At 38.9% G+C, this 23,398-nt stretch overlaps 2 protein-coding genes and 1 pseudogene across 2 annotated transcripts; 2 read left to right on the forward strand and 1 right to left on the reverse strand.

The window, feature by feature from the left end:
* Nucleotides 1-603: 603 nt before the first annotated feature.
* Nucleotides 604-3,772, forward strand: LOC142606783 (mitochondrial intermembrane space import and assembly protein 40 homolog). Its single transcript, XM_075778123.1, has 4 exons — nucleotides 604-944; nucleotides 2,263-2,294; nucleotides 2,372-2,497; nucleotides 3,226-3,772. The coding sequence occupies exons 1-4, from the start codon at nucleotides 794-796 to the stop codon at nucleotides 3,394-3,396; spliced, it is 480 nt and encodes a 159-aa protein (XP_075634238.1). The 5' UTR covers nucleotides 604-793; the 3' UTR covers nucleotides 3,397-3,772.
* A 4,469-nt stretch (nucleotides 3,773-8,241) lies between these two features.
* LOC142605714 (uncharacterized) lies at nucleotides 8,242-11,708 on the forward strand. Its single transcript, XM_075777149.1, has 4 exons — nucleotides 8,242-9,062; nucleotides 10,020-10,117; nucleotides 10,985-11,046; nucleotides 11,217-11,708. The coding sequence occupies exons 1-4, from the start codon at nucleotides 8,333-8,335 to the stop codon at nucleotides 11,338-11,340; spliced, it is 1,014 nt and encodes a 337-aa protein (XP_075633264.1). The 5' UTR covers nucleotides 8,242-8,332; the 3' UTR covers nucleotides 11,341-11,708.
* Nucleotides 11,709-15,992: 4,284 nt separating this feature from the next.
* LOC142606586 (uncharacterized) lies at nucleotides 15,993-22,176 on the reverse strand (annotated as a pseudogene).
* Nucleotides 22,177-23,398: the final 1,222 nt, after the last annotated feature.

Consider the following 23,398-nt stretch of genomic DNA (forward strand, 5'->3'; position numbering starts at 1 on the left):
TTGAGTTGAAGGTGAGGTGAGATAAAGCTTATTGTGTAGCACTGGTAACCTTAAAATCAAGATATAGAGTGGTTAGATTCCTTAGAGCATATATTGTAACTAACACCGTTCATCCAAAAAAAATTGTACCTACACCAATAGGATGAGATAAGTGTAGAGTGTAGTAGTTACCTAAAAATAAAATTATGTTATGTTTGTTTCAATGGAAAACTTTGTATGATGGTAGATTTTTATGTTTTTCAGCATTTCATAACATCAGGAAAAATAAGTCAAAAGAATATTATTTTTGGTTAACTGAAAAAATGTGGCTTATTTTTAGAAATTATTTTCTACTTAATTATTTTGGAAAATAAACTCTATATCTTAAGAAATTGTTTTTTTTTAACTTATTTAAGGTTGTTACTAAATATAAAAAAATGAGATTGTTTTATAGAAAATACATTTTAAAAAATGACTAATTTTCTTGAAAATATTAATATTATCGCAAAAACAATCAACAAGCAAACAGAATTAGGTCGCTTTCACTTCTCCTCCTCCTCCTCCCCAAGAGCTTTATAATAAATAAATAGGAGTAACATTAAAGGGTGGGGTGGGGTGGGGTGGGGTGGGGGAGGGAAAAGAAACAGAAAAGTAATATCTAGTTGGGCTGCTTTTCATGATGGCCCAGTGGCTCTTTCAATTGTTTAATGGTGTGTGTTGAACTTGAAGCTGAAGCAGCCTGCTTGAATAACAACAAAAAATTTCATATTTTTGGTTCTGTGCGATAGAAGGCAGGAATCGGAATAGGAATAGGATGGGTCAAGTGCAGAGCGAGGCGGCGGCGGGAGCGGCAGCAGTAGATAGAGAAGGAGAGCAGTTATCCCCTGCAGTAACGCCACAATCGGATTCTCACGCTGCTGCTGCTGCTGCTACTTCCTCCATAAACTTGGACTCCCTTATTGCTGGTACCTCTTAATCTATTTCCCCAACACCCCTCTGCCTTTTCCTCTTTCTATATCTATATCTATATCTATAGCACATAACTCTGTCTTTGTACGCCTTTTTTCTCATTTCATATTTCACGGGAATCCAATTATGGGTTTCATTTTCATGCCTTTCTTTTAATTGTTTTCGTCTTTTTTTTTTTTAATTTTTTAATTTTTAATTTTAAGGAGTTGCCTGTAGATCTTTTATAGCAGTATTTTAAATGTTGTGGAGGTGAACAAGGGTTGTCATTAGTTGCCTTTTTTTTTTTAATTTATTTATTTATGGTATATAATGTGTGGGTGCTCAGTATTTTCACCTCGGACTAAGGGTTGGCCTTGTAGAAATAACTATAGTACACTACTCCTTCGCTTCAAAGCTTATAAGGCAGAAAGTGGGGAAGTTCTCTTTGATGTGGGACACAAAGGTGTCAAGCCAGCATGACTACAAGTACACAAAGCTTCCTTTTATTGTGGGTACTCAGGATTTTTACCTCGGACCAAGGGCTGGCCTGAGTACCCACACAATGTTACGTGTGTTTTAATTTAGGTATCAGCATACCCCTATAATTAATCAACTGTAAGACTCATTATCATTAATCCAACCCCCCAAAAAGTTAATTAGGATTTTGAGATGCCATTGTTTATTCTATTGTTAGTATTTTCTTCTTTTATTTGTTACCAAAATGAAGTAGCTGCGCCTGTGTAGTGTCAGCGTCTGTATGAAATCATGTCAAGTCGGTGCTTCTCTCTTCTAAACATGTGCAGAAAAGGATCAGCCAACCCAATTTTCTACTGATATATGTATAACACGTACAATCCTACCTTGTCATTTGACATGTAGCATGGAAGACTTAAATTGGGGCTCTTCAGAATTCAGACTAGGAAACAAAAAATGACCAGAGGCATTTATGAAAGTAGAAGAGAACAAGAAAACAGTAAACTAAGAATATTACAAACTTTAATTTATATTTTCAAGACACTTATTTTGTTTCAGAAAGCCAAGGTTTGCATTATGTTACAACTTTTGGTGGTATTTTATTTAAAAGACTAAAGCACACAATTTTTTGGTTATGCTGAGTCCCAGAATACTCCGATATAATTAAGTCACATTAATTTTAATAAACATATATAAACTCTCTCCCCCCCCCCCCCCACAAAAAAAATCCAAAAGAATTTGTACCACATACTACATATGTTATTGAAATGCTGGTGTCTTCATCCTTGTATACCTTGTTGGATAATTATATTTAGAAATTGGTGCAATTTCTGACTATCCTGTCTTGTTTTGCATTTACAGAAGCTGCTGCATATGGCAATGATGAGAATGAGGTTGGTTCATTTTAAAGATTTGAACTTACTCCTCCATTTAAAAAGTGAATAATTAAATTGGAATTTCCATTTTTCAGTCTCTTGAGGCAAAGGCTCAGAAAGCTTTAGAATGCCCTTGCATAGCTGACTTACGAAATGGTCAATGCGGATTTCAATTTTCAGAGGCATTCCTTTGCTTCCTCAAGAGTACGGCTGAGGAAAAGGTAGTTTTGACCTAACACGTGTTTGTCTCTACTTTGTGTTAATGTCGGATCTCTTACATGCAAATAATTATTCTTGTATACCATTTCCATATTTTTACTCCCTATACTTTATGACATAAAATTTAGTATGGCACTTTAAATGTTATAAGGAAAAGTTTGGGGTGGGGGAAGGAAAATAGCACCTGAAAAAATGTATTACATCAAAATTGAATCTGTCAAAATAGAACATACTAGTTCTTTTAGGTAAGAAATACTGCAGTTCTGAAAAGCTGGCAGTAAATCATACATCTTTAGAGCCTGTTTCTTTTTGGTTACTTCAATGATCATATGGCTACTGTGGAGACAGGAGAACACATTAGGATTTAGGAGTGTTTTCTTAATTTTTTTAAATACTAATTAAGATGTTGATTGAATTTTCAAGTCTCTCGTCTTCCCAGCTACCAAATGGCACATTGTTGGATTTGAGGGCTCATATATTTGTAGTTTGTTGGCATTTCTGCTTATTTACATAACTTGATGCTGTCAATCTGCTTTTACAAGGTTGATGGCCAGGAAATTTTTAAACTGGATGCTTGGGAAGTTAAGTACCATCGAGTCTTCCATCACCAGAGCATGGTGTTTGTAGGATCAGACTGAATTTGATAGCATTCTATCAAGATTTTATTATTTGTAAAAGAATCTCTTAACTTTTGAATGCAGCTAACCTGTTATGTTTTTCTTCTTTGAAGGGCTCAGACTGTGTGCACCCATTCGTGGCTTTGCAGAAATGTATTAAAGCTTACCCCGATGCCTTCTCCAAGGACATTCTAGAAGAGGATGAAGTCAAGAAAGAGGAAAAGCCAACGGAAGAGTACAAAATCAGGCCTCCTCTATGGGCCAAGAAGAAGTCCAAAGCCTGAGCTCATACTCTTTGTGAATAAAAGTAACTTTTGTTGTTACAAGCAAAACAATGATTTATACTGACATGGATAAAAAGATGCCCGACATTGTACCGTATATTTGTGATTTCACATCAGAATGCGAATTTTTCTCAATGGAGATCCACTGAAGCATACCCGTAAGGACCAGATGATGAGGAAGATATGGCTGGGGATAAATGCAGTACTATTATGCATTTGTACTGGATTAAATGACAAAAATGATGGTATGATGAGAAATGACCAGGGCATGTGAACTGTAACTCTGATTTGTAATATCAAAATTTAACTATAATTCTTTAGCGTGACATTCCTTAGGTTTAAATTGTTCACAATTTAATAAGTTTTTATTTTTATCGTTCTTTACCCGTAAAAATAAAGTAGAAGATTTGACATATTACTTTCAATTGCAACCTATCCTCTTGTGGTTTGGTTCTAAGATCTATCACAATTTAGTTCCACAAAATTTTTCATTTGCTAAATTTTGATTTGTTACTGCTTATATAAAAAATTAAATTATAAAGGGGTCTTTGGATTGAACCCTGCTAAAATTGAAATGTACTTTTCAAAATGTTAGAACCTTGTGAAAAATAAACAAGAAAAGAAAATCACATTTTTGGGAGGGGGAAGAGAGAAGAAAAGACATTATCGATACTACTATTTAGAGCTTTCTCCATTTAGACTTTAAAGTTTAGATATCCCAAACTAACCTTATACATAAATTCTACTCAAATAAGAATTTAATAGAATTTAAATTCACAAAAAAAAAAAAAAGTCATGGCTGCCATAGCAATATAAAATAAAAACCTTAAAATGCTAAATAAAATCATTGGACTCTAATATAGGGTTGCGTAGCAACTTGGCATTTGAAGGAATTGTCCAACTAGTGCGAGAGTATCAACTACAATAATGATCTTTCACAGAATGTACAAAAATTAAGATTAGCGATGAGATATTTCTTGGCAAGCTTTCATTCCACTCATAATCGTCTACTCCAATCAGATTCCATTCCCCAATTGGGGGGGACATTGAGGGGTACAGAGTGAGTGAGATCCTTGCTAAGAATAGGCATTTTTAGAGAAAAATGGTCAGAAACATCTGGGACATAAATAGGCTTATCATCATCTTCTTCACCTACAATTAATCCAACACACATTAAAGTCAAGAAGCGTTAGTTAGTTAGTGAGATTATATTATATACACAAAAATACAATGGAGAAAACAAATATTCAAAGAGGGGCAACCAAATAATGAGCTAAGTTGGAAGTTAATCTTAGAGGCCATACCAAAACATTGTCTAACCCAATTGAAGGTAAAGCTTTTTCCCTGGGCAGGAAAAAAAAAAAGGGTCAGACTTCATTATTAAATAATGGCGGTGCAATCTTAAAAAGAATTGTGCAAAGCAAATGTATTCAAACATAACATGACAGTAGGGAATAATATCACACAAATGTAATTGAGGACCATTATTATTAAATGGAAACAAAGAAGTCAATAAATTAATGAATGCCTCAAAGTGAATCAAAACCACACAAGAATGTCCAATGCAGGAATCAAGAAGAACCGGGCAATAGGTAAACTGAAGAATACAGTGAGTATCAAGCTTTGGTGGCAGCTTCAGTTGGCCAAATTCATCATCGACCTTTTTTAAGATCAAGACCACTACTTCTAATTATAAGTTTTTTCTTCAGAATGTAACTGGTGATCCAGTCAGGATAAAAGAGATTAAGCTGGCTAATCCGTTAACTGCAGAAAAAATAAAAACGGTTACATATGTGTAGAGTATTTGATCATCTAACTTTGAAACCATAAAAAACCTAATACCAACAAGGATGGATTTACAACAAATCCGATTGAAAATCTGAGTAAAAAGGATATTAAACAAATCAACGCCTAGCAACCGAAAATACACTGATCAAACAAAGCCAACAAATTATGAAACTCTAATCGTACTTTCCCTGAGAGAGAGAGATTACCAGCTGCTAAGGGTTTCTAAACGTAAAAGAGCACTGACATTGAGATAGGAAAACCTGAATATATATTTATTGGCTTTTGTTAACGGGTGCTATATAGCACCCGTTAAGTTTTACTTAGTGAGCATGTTATTATAAAGAGAAGTGCTACGTCCATAATATTTTTATAATAATTTTACAACAAATCATAGGTGGTTAGTTGTTATAGGTTCAAATTTGAATTTAATACTAAGATTACTTTTTTGTCCCAACAGTAACAACCAGTAACAACTTGCCACTTAAGAGGGTATTTAAGTAAAATATTGCAAAATTTTACGTTTTCAATGCTGTCTGACGCACATCATTCAGTCCAACTCAACTTATTACAACAGTCTAACCCATGTGAATTGGGTAGGACAATTTTTTTTAAAATTATTATTGCGTTTGGTTCTCTTAACTTGTGGTAGACCCAAGACTTTCTTTTGTACTTCTTTTTTATTTATCAATATACGTCGATCGCTTTTCTGTCTAAAAAAAAATTAAAAAATGGGTTGCAGCACAATAGACAAGACAAAAAGGAGAGCTAGGGAAATGACAAGTAATTAAATAAATTAGGGTTTTAGGCCCAGTTACAAAAATCAACACATCTTTTGTGTGTGTATGTATTGTATATATATTATCAAAGTCAAAATTTTATTTTCATGTTTTATTATTTATATAAAGCATGTCAATATTTTCATATTTATCATATTAAATATCTGTTAATATTTTTATATAATTTTAATAGTTACATCTTATTACTATATATAATATGTGTGAATGCATAGGCAAATCTTATACATAGGCGAAGGGAAGGGGGGAGAGGACCAAGACTTCCTTGACTTTTTAAAAAAGATAAAATTTGACAATAAACTTGCTTGTAGCTAAAATAACAACTTCACTTAATATCTTTTTATTATATATGAAATTTATAAAATCCATAATTGGATTACATGTTCTTCTTATATTCTCCATTTTTTGCAAATTTTCAAAAAATTAAAGATCAATAGCTATTTCAATTTCATCAATAGAATATTTAAATTTTAAGTTGTTATAGTATGAAATTATGCATAAAAATAAATTTATGGATCAAATAATAAATCACATCTAATTGGCACAAAATTTGATATGTGTGTTACGAACATAAATACCTTGCAATCCAACAATTAGATTTCAAAATATGTATCAATGTTAATTTTTTTAGCGATAGTTATAGTCTTAAGTTATAATCAAGTTTGTAGCCAAATTAACATTCCCATTTCAAAAATATGTTGTTCAAACTTTTGGACAAACCATTCTACTTCTTGTTTATGAGATATTTTGGAAATCCTATGGACTAATAATAGACCAATAGTGTGATGTATGGAAATTAGAACCCATAAGAGCACTCACATCAGTGAGTCTAAAATATTTTTTTTAAAAAAGTGGTCATATATATACATTTTGGCCCAAAAAGCACTCATACCAGTGGGTGTAAAGATGTGTAAATATACCATCTTGTTATATCAATTGTACATATATCCATAGTTACTGTTCATTTGTAAATGATTTTTTAATTCTTTTTTTTTTCTCACTTCGTTATTGACCCATTCTACTCACCTTCTTCCTCAATTTTCTCTTCCCCTTCGTCCTCCTCTTCCCTTTTGTCTTCTTCCTCTCTTTGTACAAAATTGCTGCCCTAACCCAAGAATAAAAGCACCGCCTAGCCCAACCTCAACCACCGGTCAAGGCAATATCACCCAAATACAAAAACTCCAAAACTTTGGTAAGAGATTTCTAGCAATGTTGTTATTGTTTTGTGGAAATATGTGTGAGTGAAAAAGTGTGAAAATACGTATAATGTTGTTTAAACACTGAAAACTGTTATTTAAACAATCATATCAAACACCCCCTAAAATTAACAATAACTCATTATTGAGCCAGGCAAAACCCAGATGAAATAAAACCCAAAATTAATCAAAACCTAGATGAAATCAAATGAGGACCATGGCGGTGTGACATCAAGTGGGAAGGGATTGGAGGTGTCGGTAGTACTTTGCTGCAATGGGGGCTTGCTTGGGTTGTTGGTAGCGTTGTGATGCTGGTGGCGGTACGGTTGTGTCAAGTTTGAGATGCTGTTGTCTTCCTTGTAAACTCGTGTTTGAATTGGTTGGATTTGTGGTTTTGAGTTGGGTATGATTTGTGTTATTTTGCTGGGTAGTTTATAGAAGAAGAAGAGATGATGATGATGATGATGATGTGGATTTGGTTTGGGTGTGATTGGAGTTAGTTTTTTTGTAAAATTTTACCTTTTTGTAAAATGTAGGTAAAATTTCCAAAATGATCAGCCAATTTTTATAAGATTGTAAATTTTACCTATTTGTAAAATGTAAATACTGAAATAAATTAATTGCATTAAATATAAATTGTTTTTATTTTTGAGAAACAAGTATATAAACAGGTTTTTTTTTTTGAGGGAAAAGTATAGAAATAGGTTGGTAAATTAAATCATCATTTGTTCCTGAAATAAAATAATAAATATTAAAGAACGAACCATTTACATTCTTAATCAAGTAATATTAATTTTCAATAATAGATAAAAATTCAATAAAAAAAACTATTAAGCTTAAATACAAAAACTTAATATGTATAATATGCAATTGTATTCCTTCTTAATTGAAATGTGTTGGCGTGCATGGGATTCAGGGATTAGAAGTGAAAAAGTTTTGGAGAAAAAAAAGAAATGCATTAGAAAATCAAGTTGATTATTATTTTCCAAATTTTATCCTAAAATAAAGTAATTGTAGTAGGGAAATAAAAAATAAATAAATAAAGAAAGGAAAAGAAAAAAAAGTCCGCCCAAAAATGGAAGGGGAAGCACATTTTATTTGAGAATCGAATCGAATCGAGTCGAAGAAAGCCCTCTCTTTAGAAATTAGAAATTGATAATGGCTTTGGCTACTGCTGCTGCTACTGCTACTGCTTCTACTTGTAGTTGTTCTTCTCAATTGCTTCCCCGCCCTAAGTTTTCAACGTTGCCTTTTCCAATTCCATTTGCTAATCGAAGTCGTTATCGTCGTTTGTCAATTTCCTTTGCTGCTGCTGCTGCGGCGAAGAAAGATTCCGATGATATCCAGTCCCAAAACAACAACAAGAAGAAGAAACAAGTAGAAGTAGAAGTAGAAGAGGAAGAGGAAGTGGAAGAGGAGCTGCCTTGGCTTCAAGAGAAGGCCCTGGATGTGGTCGAGTTCACTGGGTCCGTGACTCAGGCCATTCCCGGTCCCAGAGTCGGCACCAGCTCTTTGCCTTGGATTCTCGCTCTCCCTTTAGCCTATGCGGGTCTCACCTTCGTCATCGCCTTCGTTAAGACTGTCAAAAAGTTGTCTTCTCCCAGAGAAAAGCGCAGGAAATTGGTCAATAAAAACGCTCTCCTCTGCAAATCCATAGATCAACAACTGCACTCTTTAACGCCTGATGCCCTCAAGGCACTCGAGAAAAAGACAGGTTTTGGGATGGACCAAATATTGCGAAAGTACATTCGCTATGCTTTGAATGAGAAACCCTTCAACCCTGACTTGGTTGCTCATTTGATTCACCTCCGCAAAGCTTCTATGTTGGATGATTCCCAGGTTGCTTCCATTTTAAATGACATTTCTGCGAGGATTGTGCGCGATAAGGGTACCTACATTTTCATTTTCTAGATTCAAGTTCTTGTGATTATTTATTGCTTGCAAAAAGTAATGCTTTTTTATTCTTGAGACATCTGAAACTGCAATTTACTACCATATGAATATGATTGCCATTATAACATCTTTAAAGGGGAAAACCATACCCTTTCTATATAGAGTTTCACACTGCTTTTGCATATAATCTAGCTGCTGCAATACTTGCTTGTTCTCTTATTTGGACCAATTATGTCTTCTTCTGTTTTCAGTTCCTTATTCTAGTTAGTTTCCCTTCTGTATATGTGCTAACTTTTACATGTACACAAATGTGCGTACGCATATTAATCACTAATTTTGTAGGAAACTGCTGTAGTTATTTATGCAAATTATGGTCAATTGATCAATCCTGAACCTCTTCCTTTGGGGCATAAGGATTGTTAAGGTCACACTGTAACATTATTTTTTTATATTAGTAACTTACACATGCACAGAATGAGTCTTGAACCTATGGCCTTACCTTCACATTGGCTCCTTGTAACTTTATTGCTAGTAGGCGGCATCATAGGTAGTAGACCCTGTATTGTGTTTTGATTGGGACTCTTTTTCTCTCGGGGCCCTGAAATCTAGGATTTGTTATTCTAGTTAAAGCTATTCACAACCTAATACAAGACATGCTTTGCAAAACTAGCTACTTGGAAGCAAACCAAGGGGAGCAGACCTTTGTTGTAATGAAAGCTTATGCTCTTTTCTCTTCCATTTTATTCTTGATTTCTTCTTCTCTTTTCTCACCCTTTACTAGTGATGGGATGTCTACATTGCCGACTTTCTCATCCCCTTGTGCACTTGATATAATTGAATTTGCCAACTTAACCTTTTGAAGGAACATTTGAAAAATGAGAATTTAGTTAGAGAAATACCTCACAGTTGATGCTATGCTATTGGATACTTATGGCTTGTCTTTGATTTTCAGGCCCAGTTGTCATGGATATGTCAGGTTATTCTGAAAAGGGTTTCAAAAGAAAACTAGCTGTTCAGGCCCTTTTTGGAAAGGTTTTCTATCTGTCTGAGGTAAGTGGCTTAGCAGTCATTGCATTGACTTTTTAACAACACTACATTGCTTGCTGTTATTAATGCATGTATCTAGCTCTTGTTAGTATAGTACCGTTTTTTACCCTTTTATGTTAATTTTTCAATGTAGTTTACGTCTGTGACTGGTTGAAAAACTGCCTCAAGAAAGGGGAAAACAAAATTTTTTCTTGGAATTCTTTTGGCCCTTGTTCCTCTTTGAAATTTCAAACAAATTTGCAAGAGTTAAACCTGCCTGACCCAAGCATATCAAGTAAAGGTTTATACCTTCAAATGGTTGAGTAGGTCAGTAGATGTTAAGGTTTATGGCTTTAAAAGCATGGATAATCAGCTTTACTGTATTATTGGGTCCCTCAAAACATTCTTGAATAGAAATGGTTTTTGATTTCTGAGTGAGGAAGACATGTATATGTCAGATTTGGCACTGGGCTCCATGATCCTGAATTTTTATTCCTAATGAAGCATAGTACATATCTGACATTCATGTAAGAATTCCCAGTATATTGTTGTTCACTTAACTTGCATATGATTGTGCTGGCTAGTCCATCCTTTGTTGGAAGAACATTAAAATCAGCAACAGATCTTAATATCTTTAATACGAATTTCTAAATTCTGACATTTAGCTTGTGTTCTTTTGGGGGTGAAAGGTGATAGGTCGTTCAAACCAATTTGCATGTAACAATTCCCAGTATATTGTTGTGCACTAAACTTGCATGTGTTCTGGTTAGTTAAAATTTTGGTCAAACAAGTAGTTTCAAATTGACTTGATTACTTTGAACTTAATTTGTGGCTTGCTCTGGATTTAATGCATTGAAATTGATCATACTTTTGTTTGACTTTCTGGGCCAGCTGCCGGAGTTCTGTTCAAGAGATAGCTCCTTGGTTGTCAAGGAAATTTTTGGGGTTACAGAGTATGCCTCGATCCTTAATTTTGGACTTTTTGGTTCCCATACAGAAACAAAGGAGTTAAAATTGCTACAAATTGTCATTTTGACACATTTGTCTCTGCAGTTTTCTTTCTGTGATACTTTAAAATCATTGTTAGCGGTGCTCACTCATTTTTTGTTTTTTCCTCCCTCAGTGATGATGCAGACAAACTTAGGATGCACACTCTCTCTGAAGCTGGGGATATGGATTCGCTTGAGCAGATGGTTGATGGTTCAGATTCAGAAGGTTCTATTGAGGAATCACCTTCTGCTCCTTGATTCACACGTGCAAATTTGAAGATTCTAGTGAGGAATCACCTCCTGCTCCTTGATTTACATGTGCAAATTCACTTACTATTTAGCGCAGCATGCTTTTAAGAAAGGTTATGGGGGGCTTTTTCACTTATTGGGATGGCGTTATTGAAACTTGGTTACAGGTTTGAGCTATGTTTTAAACAAGTTTTGTAAACTTGAAAATTTTGATGAGATGCATTCAGATTCTATCATAGGTCACTTTTAAGGAGTGTGTATGATTTCAATTTTGGTTGGGAATTTTCAATGCCTGAAAATCAGTGAGGATCCATTGACATGCCGAATATTTTGGCTTCAAAAGATAAAGGTGAATTGCAATTTATTATTTTTATTCATTAGGACTGGCTTTTGTTATTGTGAGTCTTGTGCAGATATTCTTTGTTCAAATGACAAGATGCTTGGAGGTATAACGTAAGTGTGATTAAAACCAACAGCTTTTGGCTGGTTTGTGATTTAAAATCCTTTGGTTGGAGTTGGAGGTTAGAGTACTACTTTTTCAGATGGGCTTGCTTCACCTACAAGTCTCATTCACTCATCTCTTTCTTCATTGACTTGGCAAAAGATATTAAAATCCTATGATTGGATCAATTAGAGCTTTGTGGTATTGAATATTGATCGGTTGATCAGCTTGCTTGATGGTGTGTGCAAGTAGTGTATGTATATTCATAATGTGTTGAAATTAGGCATGCCCTTTATTTTATTGGGTTGGGTCCTGGTTAGAATATCTCAATCCAAATCATCATCCCATATAATCATATATGGATGTGAACGAAGTGTGAAGATTCAAGATGCATCATATGGAACTTGATTGAGTCTTGAGGGTGCACAGAAATAAGAAAGAAAGTGAATAGCTTCACTTTATTTTCAAAAATAAAAAATAAAATTTGGATTTTTAGTAAAATTTTAGAGTTTGTTTGGTAACGTTGTTCTAGTAATGTTGTTTTTATTTTTATTTTTTGAAAATACGTGTAGGTAAAAAAATATATGGTAATACGTATAATGTTGTTTAAAAATTAAAAAATATTGTCTAAAATGCCATACCAAACGGTCCTGGAGTTTGAAAATATGAGAAAGAGTCAAAAGTAATATCTAAAAGCAGGTACAGAAAACTCCAGTATATGGTTAAACTAAACACAGACTAAAACAATGTGATTAACTAGCACATTAACTTTTGAATTCACAAAACTTCTGATGATAGCATTGATGCATGTCAGAAGACTAAACATAAAAGGCTTCCAGACTCTTTCTGGATGATGAAGATAAAACTGATTACAGATCTTGCAAGGTCACAGAAAAATCCTACAGAAATGGAAACAAAAGAATTGAAAAAAGGGTCCGGTTAATACTTTTAGAAACATTATCTATTCTTAAAAATATTTTCTCGAGAATTGAAAAAACTGTCAATATTTTTTCATTTCTTAAAAAAAATATTTCCAAAAATAATTAATTATTGTGTGCTCTTAGGGCACACATTAGCAAAATCCTTGAAAAAAATATATATTTAGGGAGAGAGAGAGTTTACCTCTTGTAAGGACCTAAAAACTCGTAAACCCACTAAGTATCCCACTGCTGGTTCCCTGACCAAAGGTCCGAATACAATATATTTGATAGAGAGGGTCCAACAACAAAAAGTCCCCCTTCCATATCTTCCAGTTCCTATTTATATCATTCGTTTCTATTATCTCAGCCTTACACCTTGCCATCTATCAAGCTTTCCCCCCCGACACCTGTCTGTCGGTAACAGAACAAAGCTCTAACTCTGCGTTCCACACTGTTCAGGTCATATCTACATTACTGCAACGGACAAAGTTGGTATTTTCTAATTAATGCGGCCAGAAAGGTTGGTGCCAGACATTTAATGCAATCTTCTAGGTTATCCTGTCACATGCAGATATTTGCAATATGTCCCTTATGTCACCAGTGCCCATACCACCTCATCTTCGGGTATTATCAGGTAAAATTTCCTTATTCCTTTATTTCCTCTTGCTTGCTACGTGTCGGCCTTCCCTTCCTCGGGTCCTCAGGTTCCTGGGTCCTCGGCACCTCACAACAGCCCCTTTAACACTTGAGTTATTAACCATAAATTAATAACCAAGTTTTAACTTCGCATACACGCTTCTTACCTGTCCCTTTGTTTTCACACGTACCGACGTCTTTTCACTGCCCCATGACCCGCGTCTGGCGCCTCGTATCCCATGATGGAGCATTTATGGAGTCTGGCGTTTCTTTTCCCACGCACGTTCTACGGCTGGATGGGTAATGTACGGCTCAGATTTCGCTCTCAGTTATGAGCGGGAAAGTTACCGCCCTTATTTTTACCTCATTACTTCTACTTTCTCACCCCTATAAAAGCAAACCTTCAAGCTGGATGACGTTCATTTTAGCATTTTGAAGTATTAAAAGAAGAGTGAGCTCCCGAGGACCAATTTTAAGCGATCTTCAGAGGTGTGTTCATTTTCCTTTTGCTTCTTTCTACTTGCTTGCTTTTCTCCTTTTGTCACGGGAATTAATGGGTAGGTACGCTAAGCTAGTTAACACAGACGAGGCAAAGGCTGCCTTTAAAAACCGATATAGGATCCCCGATGACGTAGACATCATGTATTGTGAGGAAGAAGAGATTCCACTCGTATCTCGCCCACTTGAATCCGTTTTGATTCCCATGATTGCGTTTATCGAGGGGGGCATGGAAATTCCAATGGGTAGAGTAACCAGGGATTTTTTAATAAACTATAGGCTTACTCCCTCACAGTGTTCCCCAAATGTCCTTAGAATTTTAGGATGCGTAGACGCCCTTAACCGAAGGATGGGGACCAATTTGACATGGCAAGATGTAAATTGGGTGTACAACTGCCAAAAAGGGGATAGGACTAAATATTATATGAAATGTAGATTCCCCTCAGTTAGGCTGATCTCTTGCTTACCCGATTCAAGTAAAGGGATGGATGAAGATTACCTTGTCATCTCGGGCAATTGGCATGACGGCTTACACTGCCCTACCCGAGAAGGGATGCTAGGTAGGGTTCCCGAGGACTGACCTAGTACTTAGGAATGACCAAATTCCTTTTATGTGTTTTGTGTTGCTTAACTTATTCATTCTAACAATTTCATTCCTTATTGCAGACGATTTTCATACAGCTCCGAACTTGTCTGCTGTGAACCGTGTTGATCTAAACAGGATTCTTCGGTCAGAAATATTTGTACATCGGGACGGACAACTCCGAGCAGCCCACATCATCCTCGGATACACACCATCCACCAAACGTTTCCAAAGCCCGAAGAACGTAATCAGAGCAAGGGATCTACGATTAGCTCAGATTGACGTTGCGGCCCCTGGATTCCTACTGCCTGCCCCTCCGCCTGCAGGAACCCAAGACGCACAGCTTCCTGCCTCACTTGCCGCCCAACTAATTTATCCCTCGGAGCAAACTGCCGACCCTGTCGCCGAGGAAAGAGCTGCCACTCCCGAGCCAACTCAACCTAAGGTGACAGAGAAGGATTTTGAAGTGTTCTACCGCTCAGACGCTCCTTCTAGTTCCAACCCCTCAACTAGCGTAATGGGTTTTCAAGAGAAAGAGCCCGACCTGTTGGCCTTACTGCAGGCACACGCAGGCGATTCTACACCGGCGGTCACGGTCCCTCCACGTCCAACTACCCCGGCTGTGACTCGTGCACCTTCCTCGGAGGTTGCAGAAAAAAAACGAAAAAGAGGCCCAAGTAACAAAAACGTAATAGAAATCGAAGAAGGGGAGAGTCTCGACCCTTCTTCTAAAGATACCAGGGTTGAAAAAACCCTTTCCAAAAAATCTGCTCCCACTGGTTCGTCGAAGGACCCCAGTAGTGAGTCTACCAGGAAGGCGTCGGCCTGGCGACCCAACTTCACCCTCAGCTCCGGTAACCCTGTTTTGGATGACGCCAACCTGAAGAACCCGAAGAAGGGAAGCTCGAGCCAGGTGGCCGAGTGTTTAGAGAAGGCTCTATGCCTTCCCGAAGACATGGCTGAGTTGCGGTCCTTCCGCAAGAGGGAAGTTTTCCTGTCCTTGAAACAGGACTTAGCCAAGGTATTTCCTAAGTCTTTGCACATTCCATTTATGAGTTTAACTCTTTGTTATGACTAACTCTATTAATTCGAATGTATCATAGGCGGTCTAGGCTTCTTTTATGGCTGAAGAGTGGGTAGACCATTCACTGGACCTTGCCCGAAAAGCTGAGCACAATGCCGAGGCGGCAGTGAAGGCACAAAAAGAAGCCGAGTTAAATTTAAAAGAGACCCTCACTCGCCTATCCGAGGTAGAAAAAGCTCATAAGAATGCTGAGGCTGCCGTGCAAAGTTATGAGTCGCAAGCAAATCTTGCTCTTGAGGCCCAAAAACAGGCTTAAAACAAGCTCGCCCTCACTGTTGTCGAGCTTAAACAAGTGCAAGGATTGCTAGCCACCAAGGAGCAGGAGCAGGCCGCTGCTGAGCAAGCGTCGTACGATGCTGGGATGAAGAAGGCCTCTGACAGCTTAACTGCCCAACTTAAAGGGGTTGCTAGAGCGTTCTGCTCGGAGGTATGGGGTCGTGCCCTAGACGTTGCCGGGGTAGCTGCTGACGCTGACCTTCGAACTCCTGACAACGTTTACTATCCTCCGGCATTGCGCCTAGCTCCTGCTCCCCCCATGCCAACAAGTGATCCAGCAGCGCCCATCCCTGCTCCTGACCCCTCTGATGCACCAACAACAAAAAACCCCTCTCCCACAGCCCAGCTCGTGGAAGAAGTAATTGAGGGTGATTTGGCTGAAGAGCCAACAAAAAAGAAGAAAAAAGATAAAGAATTAGAGAAAAGAAAAGACAAGCAGCCTGTTGCTTAGTCATTTTATTGTTGTTGTCTTCTTCTCTTTTTTCTTTTCTTTTCTTTTCACGGGTGTAAGGGGCTATATAATTGCTCCATTTTTGTAACGAATATTTTCTAAGAAACTAATATTAGCCTTTCTCTTTTTGTTTTTTATGCAACTCTTATTACCATGTGTTGCCGTTCTACTGTCACTTTGTTCGCATTCAGATAGAAGCTTACACGAATTAAAAATCATAATATCACTTCAACGTTGTTCATTATTATACTTATGATTTTAAGAAACACAAAAGGCTTAACCTGGGCACCATAACTTCACTACTTAACCTTTTATGACGTTTGAGAGACGAGGCATGAAACAAGATTAACTTTACACACTTAAGGTTTGTTTATACTAATGCTGCTGTTTGAGATACATTAGCCTTTATCTTGTTAGATTTATGATTCTTGAGTTATGGTCCGAGGAACCAGATAAGAACCAACATCAGTTTAACACTTATATTTTTACAAGTGGTTAACTTCTCTTAGACTTGTGGCCCGAGGAGCCGAACAAGAATTAAGGTCAGTTTAACACTTGTGTTTTTGCAAGTGATTACTTTCTCTTAGACTTGTGGCCCGAGGATCCGAACAAGAGCTAATGTCAGTTTAACACTTGTATGTTTGCAAGTGATTAATTTCTCTTAGACTTATGGCCCGAGGAGCCGAACAAGAGCTAAGGTCAGTTTAACACTTGTATTTCTACAAGTGATTAATTTCTCTTAGACTTGTGGCCCGAGGAGCCGAACAAGAGCTAAGGTCAGTTTAACACTTGTATTTCTGCAAGTGATTAATTTCTCTTAGACTTGTGGCCCAAGGAGCCGAACAAGAGCTAAGGTCAGTTTAACACCTGCATTTCTGCAAGTGATTAATTTCTCTTAGACTTGTGGCCCGAGGAGCCGAACAAGAGCTAAGGTCAGTTTAACACTTGTATGTTGATTAATGCAAGATTAATACGAATGGAAACCAAGCAACCACATCTTTAGTACAAAAGGAAGTTCTTTTCTTAATAATAATAACGTCGTAAGTTATTTACATTCTAAGGGCGAGGAATCACCCTCCCATCCAGATCTTCTAAACGATAAGCCCCTATACCTGCTAATGAGGTAATTTTATACGGCCCCTCCCAATTAGGTCCCAACTTTCCCCAAGCAGGATTTCTTGCTACCCCAACTACTTTTCTCAGTACCAAATCACCTGGTACCAAGGGCCTGGACCTAACTCCCTTGTCGTATGTCTGTTTGAGCTTCTGCTGATAGCTGCCCATCTTCACACTGGCTATTTCTCTTCTTTCCTCAATAGTATTCAAACAATCATACATCCTATCATGATTGCTCGCTTCGTCATACTGGTCGGACTTCAGGGTGGGAAAACCCGATTCTAATGGTATTATAGCTTCCATTCCATACGTCATTGAAAAGGGAGTCTCGCCTGTCAATCTTCGGGGTGTAGTGCGATAAGCCCATAATACATGAGGTAATTCCTCTACCCAGCATCCTTTAGCGTCATCCAATCATTTCTTCAACCCCGCCAAGATAACTTTGTTCGTTGCTTCAGCCTGACCATTTCCTTGGGGATAAGCCGGTGTTGAATATCCATTTCTTATTCCCATTCCTGCACAATACCGTCGGTAAGCTTTGCTATCAAATTGAAGCCCGTTGTCAGAAATCAAGGTGTGAGGGACTCCGAAGCGAGTTATGATATTTTTCCAGATGAATTTCCTCGCATCCACATCCCTAATGTTGGCTAATGGCTCGGCTTCCACCCATTTCGTGAAGTAGTCCGTGCCGACAATGAGCCATCTCCTATTACCTACTGCCCGAGGAAAAGGTCCGACGATATCTAAACCCCACTTAGCGAAGGGCCATGGGCTGGACAACGGATTTAAGTTACCTCCTGGTTGATGTATGTTTGGCGCAAATCTTTGACATTGATCACATTTCTTGGCATACTCTTGAGAGGTTCTCTGCATGCTCGGCCACCAATACCCTTGGGTCATGGCTCTATGAGCTAATGATCTCCTCAGTATGGGGCTCCCACACACACCTTCATGCAATTCTTCCAGCAAAGGTTCCACAGCTTTAGGATGTACGCAGGAGCATACGGCCCCGCATAGGAACGCCTATGAGCTTCGCTCCTCGACAAATAACGGGGAGCACTTCTTCGTACCTTCTCGGCCATTGTTCCATCTTCAGGCAGTACACCTTGCTGCAAGAAAGCTATGATTGGGTCCATCCAACTTGGGCCCACATGAATATTGTGAACCCGTACCGTCGAGCTGCTTGTCAAGCTTGAGGTCAATAAATCCTCCACCATGACCATACGTGGCAATTTTGAGCCCAGTGACGTGGCTAACATGGCTAATGAATCAGCATGAGCGTTCTGTCCCCTTGGGACTTGTTGTACTTGGAAGCTCTCAAACAAACTTAACACCCCTTTGACTCTTTTGAGATAGCTCTTCATTCGCTCATCTTTTGCCTCAAACACTCCGTTAACTTGCCCTACCACTAGCCTGGAATCACAATATAATTTTACTATCCTTCCTCCCAAGTGTCTAGCCATTTGGGCGCCTACCAAGAGAGCTTCATATTCAGCCTCATTATTTGTGGTTAAGAATCCCAGTCTTAATGATTTTTCAATGACTAACTTTTCGGGAGAAATTAACACGACCCCAACCCCGGCTCCCTTTCGATTTGACGCCCCATCCGTATAGACTTCCCAAGGAGTGACATGTTCCAGTGCAATGGTCGTCACTGTCACCATGGTATCCTCTTGGTTAATCTGACCTTCCGTGAACTCGGCCACGAAATCGGCAAGGATTTGCCCTTTAATCGCAGTCCGAGGCATATATTTGACATCATAAGCTCCAAGCTTGGTTCCCCATTTAGCTACACGCCCCGTGTAGTCCGACTTCCTCATAATAGCCTGCAAGGGCAACTGGGTGAGTATTACTACGGTGTAAGCTTGAAAATAATAGGGCAATTTCCTTGTTGCATGCACCACGGCTAGAAAGCGCTTTTTCTAAAAGTAGGTATCGCTGTTCTACTTCCTGTAAGGACTTGCTGACGTAGTATATTGGTTTTTGGACCCCACCATCATTTCGTATCAAGACAAGACTTACAGCATGATCTGTGACGGCTAGATAAGCATATAACACCTCTTCCTTTTTTGGTCTCGATAATATTGGTGGTTTAGCCAAGTATTGCTTTAAATCCTCAAAAGCCAAATTACATTCATTAGTCCACCGGAAATCTTTCCACTTATGCAAAAGACGATAAAAGGGGCGGTACCTATCTGCGGACCGGGATATGAACCTATTCAAAGCTGCAACCATACCGGCTAGCTTCTGCACTTCTTTTGGATTCCGAGGAGGATGCAAACCCAAGATAGCCTTGATTTGATCGGGATTAACTTCAATCCCCCGATGAGTTATCATGTACCCCAGAAACTTTCCCGAGCCCACTCCAAAAGAACACTTCGATGCATTCAAGCGTAACTTATGCTTTCTTAAAACTGAGAAGGTCTCATGCAAATCCTTCAAATGGTCTTCCGTCTTTTTACTTTTAATTACCATGTCATCGATGTAAGCTTCCATATTACGCCCCAGCTGCGCATCAAACATTCTGGTCACCATTCGTTGGTAAATGGATCCTGCATTCTTTAGACCAAAGGGCATCACTCGGTAGTGGTAGTTGCCATTAGGGGCGCGAAAAGCCGTCTTCTCCTGATCATTCAATGACAAAGGGATCTGATGATACCCTTGGAATGCGTCCAATAAGCTCATTCGGGGGTGCCCCACAGTTGCATCCACCAATTGATCGATTCTGGGTATAGGGAAGGGGTCCTTGGGACATGCCTTATTCAAATATGTAAAATCGATACAGACTCTCCATTTACCATTTTTCTTTTTTACCACGACAGTATTGGCCAGCCATTCAGGATAAAAAATCTCCTTGATCGCCCCAGCTTGCTTTAGCTTACTAACCTCCTCTTTAACTGCCTCCGCATGTTCTTGAGATGTACGCCGAGGAGGCTGCTTTCGGGGCGTAGCATGGGGATTAACATTCAAATGGTGGCAAATAACTTCTGGATTAATTCCTGGTACGTCATAGGTCGTCCATGCAAAAACATCAATGTTATCCTGTAAAAATTGAACCAGCTCCTCCCTTTCCGGTTTCAACAACTTTAATCCTACTTGAAAATATTTTTCTTCATCTTCCCTTATAAACACCTTGTCTATCTGCTCAGCAGTGCCTCCATTCTCAGCTTCACCGACTTCCCGAGCAATCTCCTTTAATTGCTATGAGGTCTCAAAAACCTCCCCCGCCACTGAACCTTGACCTGTTCGAATAGTGGCAGACGTTAGACATTGCCTAGCTACCATTTGGCTGCCACGTAGTACTCCCACACTTCCTCGTATAGGGTATTTCACCATTACGTGTAAAGTAGATGAAACAGCCTCCATTGCATGAAGCCAAGGCCTGGCTAAAATGGCCGTGTACGGGGAGTATGCCATGACAACTATGAAGTTCACCTGCACTTCGGAACCCTCCACCTGTACAGGTAACTTAATCATTCCTCGTGGGATTACCTGCTTCCCATCAAAGCCGACTAACGGATGATCATATTTTTCCAAATCTTCATCTCTCAACTTCAAACCAATAAAAATATCAGGATACATGATTTCTGCACCACTTCCATCATCCACCAAGACTCGCCTTACATCATATCCCCCGATACGAACCGTTACCACCAAGGCGTCATCGTGGGGTTGATATGTGCCCTCTTTGTCCTTATCGGAAAACCCCAATACCGGCGTCGCCGAGAACTTCATTCTTTTATCGGCTTGATTACTTTCCTCCATGACCTCATTCCCACAGCTGTTTTGAACAGTCATGACCCGAGAAAGTGTCCCAAATTCTCCTCTCGGCTGCGCCAAGATGACGTTAATAGTGCCTAGCGATGGCTGAGGGGCCTGACCCCAATATTTCTGAGTGCTTTGCTGTCCCCCTTTCCCGTCCGGTTTAACCAATAAATGATTAATCTTTCCGGCCTTAATCAGTTGATTCAGATGATCGCGCAATGTCCGGCAATCCTCCGTGGTGTGTCCCTTATCCTGATGGTAATGGCAGTGGAGGTTTTGATTTCTCATTTATGCATCTCCTCTCATTTTGTTGGGTGGCCTAAAATATGGTTCATGCCGAATTTTCTCCAGTATGTGATGCACGGGCTCCTTAAATAATGAATTAATTAGAGGAGTCTCGGCGGTCCTCGGGTGGCTTGGAAAGTCTCGTTTAGGCCGAATACCTTGAAACCCCCCTACCTGAAGATCCTTCCTCTCTAGATACCCTTTCATTTTTCCTTTTCTTTGCACCTGATCTTCTTCTACCCGTTTATACTTATCTATCCGGTCCATGAGCTGACGCATATCTATCGCGGCCTTAATTGTCAAGGACTTCCTTAACCCATGCTCCGTGGGAAGGCCCACCTTGAAAGTTCTCACGGCTACATTCTCCACATCCCCATCAATTTCATTATACATTTCCCAATATCGGTCGGAATAGGTTTTGAGTGTTTCGCCTTCGCTCATAGACATAGACAGTAGAGCATCCAAGGGTTTTGGAATCCTAGTACAAGTTATGAACCTCGCTCCAAATGCCCTAGTCAATTCCTCAAAAGACCTCAGAGAACCTTCTGCCAAAGCATCAAACCACCTCATGGCCACAGGCCCCAAACTGGAGGGAAAAACTCTGCACATCAGTGCCTCATTATTCGAATAAATGGCCATCTTCTGACTAAAATGACTAACGTGCTCTACAGGGTCAGTCCTCCCATTATACATAGTAAAGATGGGTTGAGAAAACCTACGAGGTAGCTTTGCCCTATTTATCCTGGTCACAAAAGGGGATTTGGCGATTTGCCTCAAGGCTTTACCCATTGCATCACTCCCATCATCGTGATATATCCCATCAATATCAGGCATCCTTATCTCCTTCTGCTGCTTTGCCCTAACGCCCGAAGATACACTGACACGGGTCACACTTCGAGTAGGCTCAAATACTGGGGGATCATTTCCTCCAAGGTTTGCTTCCGCACTGTCACTGGAAGAGCTAGCATGACCCTTACGTCTCCGCTTTCTACTATCCACTCGCTTGCGTAAGTAAGCTATCTCAGTTTACATCTGTTGCAATACATCATCGCGAGACATATGCCCCTCAGTTGGTGATCGTTGCTCAGCCCCCTGACCGACATCATGTGCTTCCACCACCCCTGAGGTATGTCCCTTCCCTTTGTCGCGCTAAAGACTTACAGTTACGTCCCTGCTTCGTGAACTTACTGATTCCTCCCCTTCTAGGTACGCCTCAACCATATATTTCTATATCACGTTGTTGTTCCCACAGACGGCGCCAATTGTAAGGACCTAAAAACTCGTAAACCCACTAAGTATCCCACTGCTGGTTCCCTGACCAAAGGTTCGAATACAATATATTTGGTAGAGAGGGTCCAACAACAAAAAATCCCCCTTCCATATCTTCCAGCTCCTATTTATATCATTCGTTCCTATTATCTCAGCCTTACACCTTGCCATCTATCAAGCTTTCCCCCCCGACACCTGTCTGTCGGTAACAGAACAAAGCTCTAACTCTGCGTTCCACACTGTTCAGGTCATATCTACATTACTGCAACGGACAAAGTTGGTATTTTCTAATTAATGCGGCCAGAAAGGTTGGTGTCAGACATTTAATGCGATCTTCTAGGTTATCCTGCCACATGCAGATATTTGCAATATGTCCCTTATGTCACCAGTGCCCATACCACCTCATATTCGGGTATTATCAGGTAAAATTTCCTTATTCCTTTATTTCCTCTTGCTTGCTACGTGTCGGCCTTCCCTTCCTCGGGTCCTCAGGTTCCTGGGTCCTCGGCACCTCACACCTCTCATAATTGAATTGAACTTATATCTAGTTGTGACAAATTCTACCTCATGTATAGCAGGAAATTAATAACAATTGGACTAATTAAACATCCAATTCTTTATGTCAATGAGCAGTGATGGCTCCAAGAAATTTTTTCAGGATGTTCCTCAACATGCATAAATTACACAATTTAATAAAAAGAAAATTTTGTATATTGACAACAATAACAATAAAAAAAACATG

Source organism: Castanea sativa, chromosome 8, assembly GCF_040712315.1.
Source record: "Castanea sativa cultivar Marrone di Chiusa Pesio chromosome 8, ASM4071231v1".
In the NCBI taxonomy this organism is placed as follows: domain Eukaryota; kingdom Viridiplantae; phylum Streptophyta; class Magnoliopsida; order Fagales; family Fagaceae; genus Castanea; species Castanea sativa.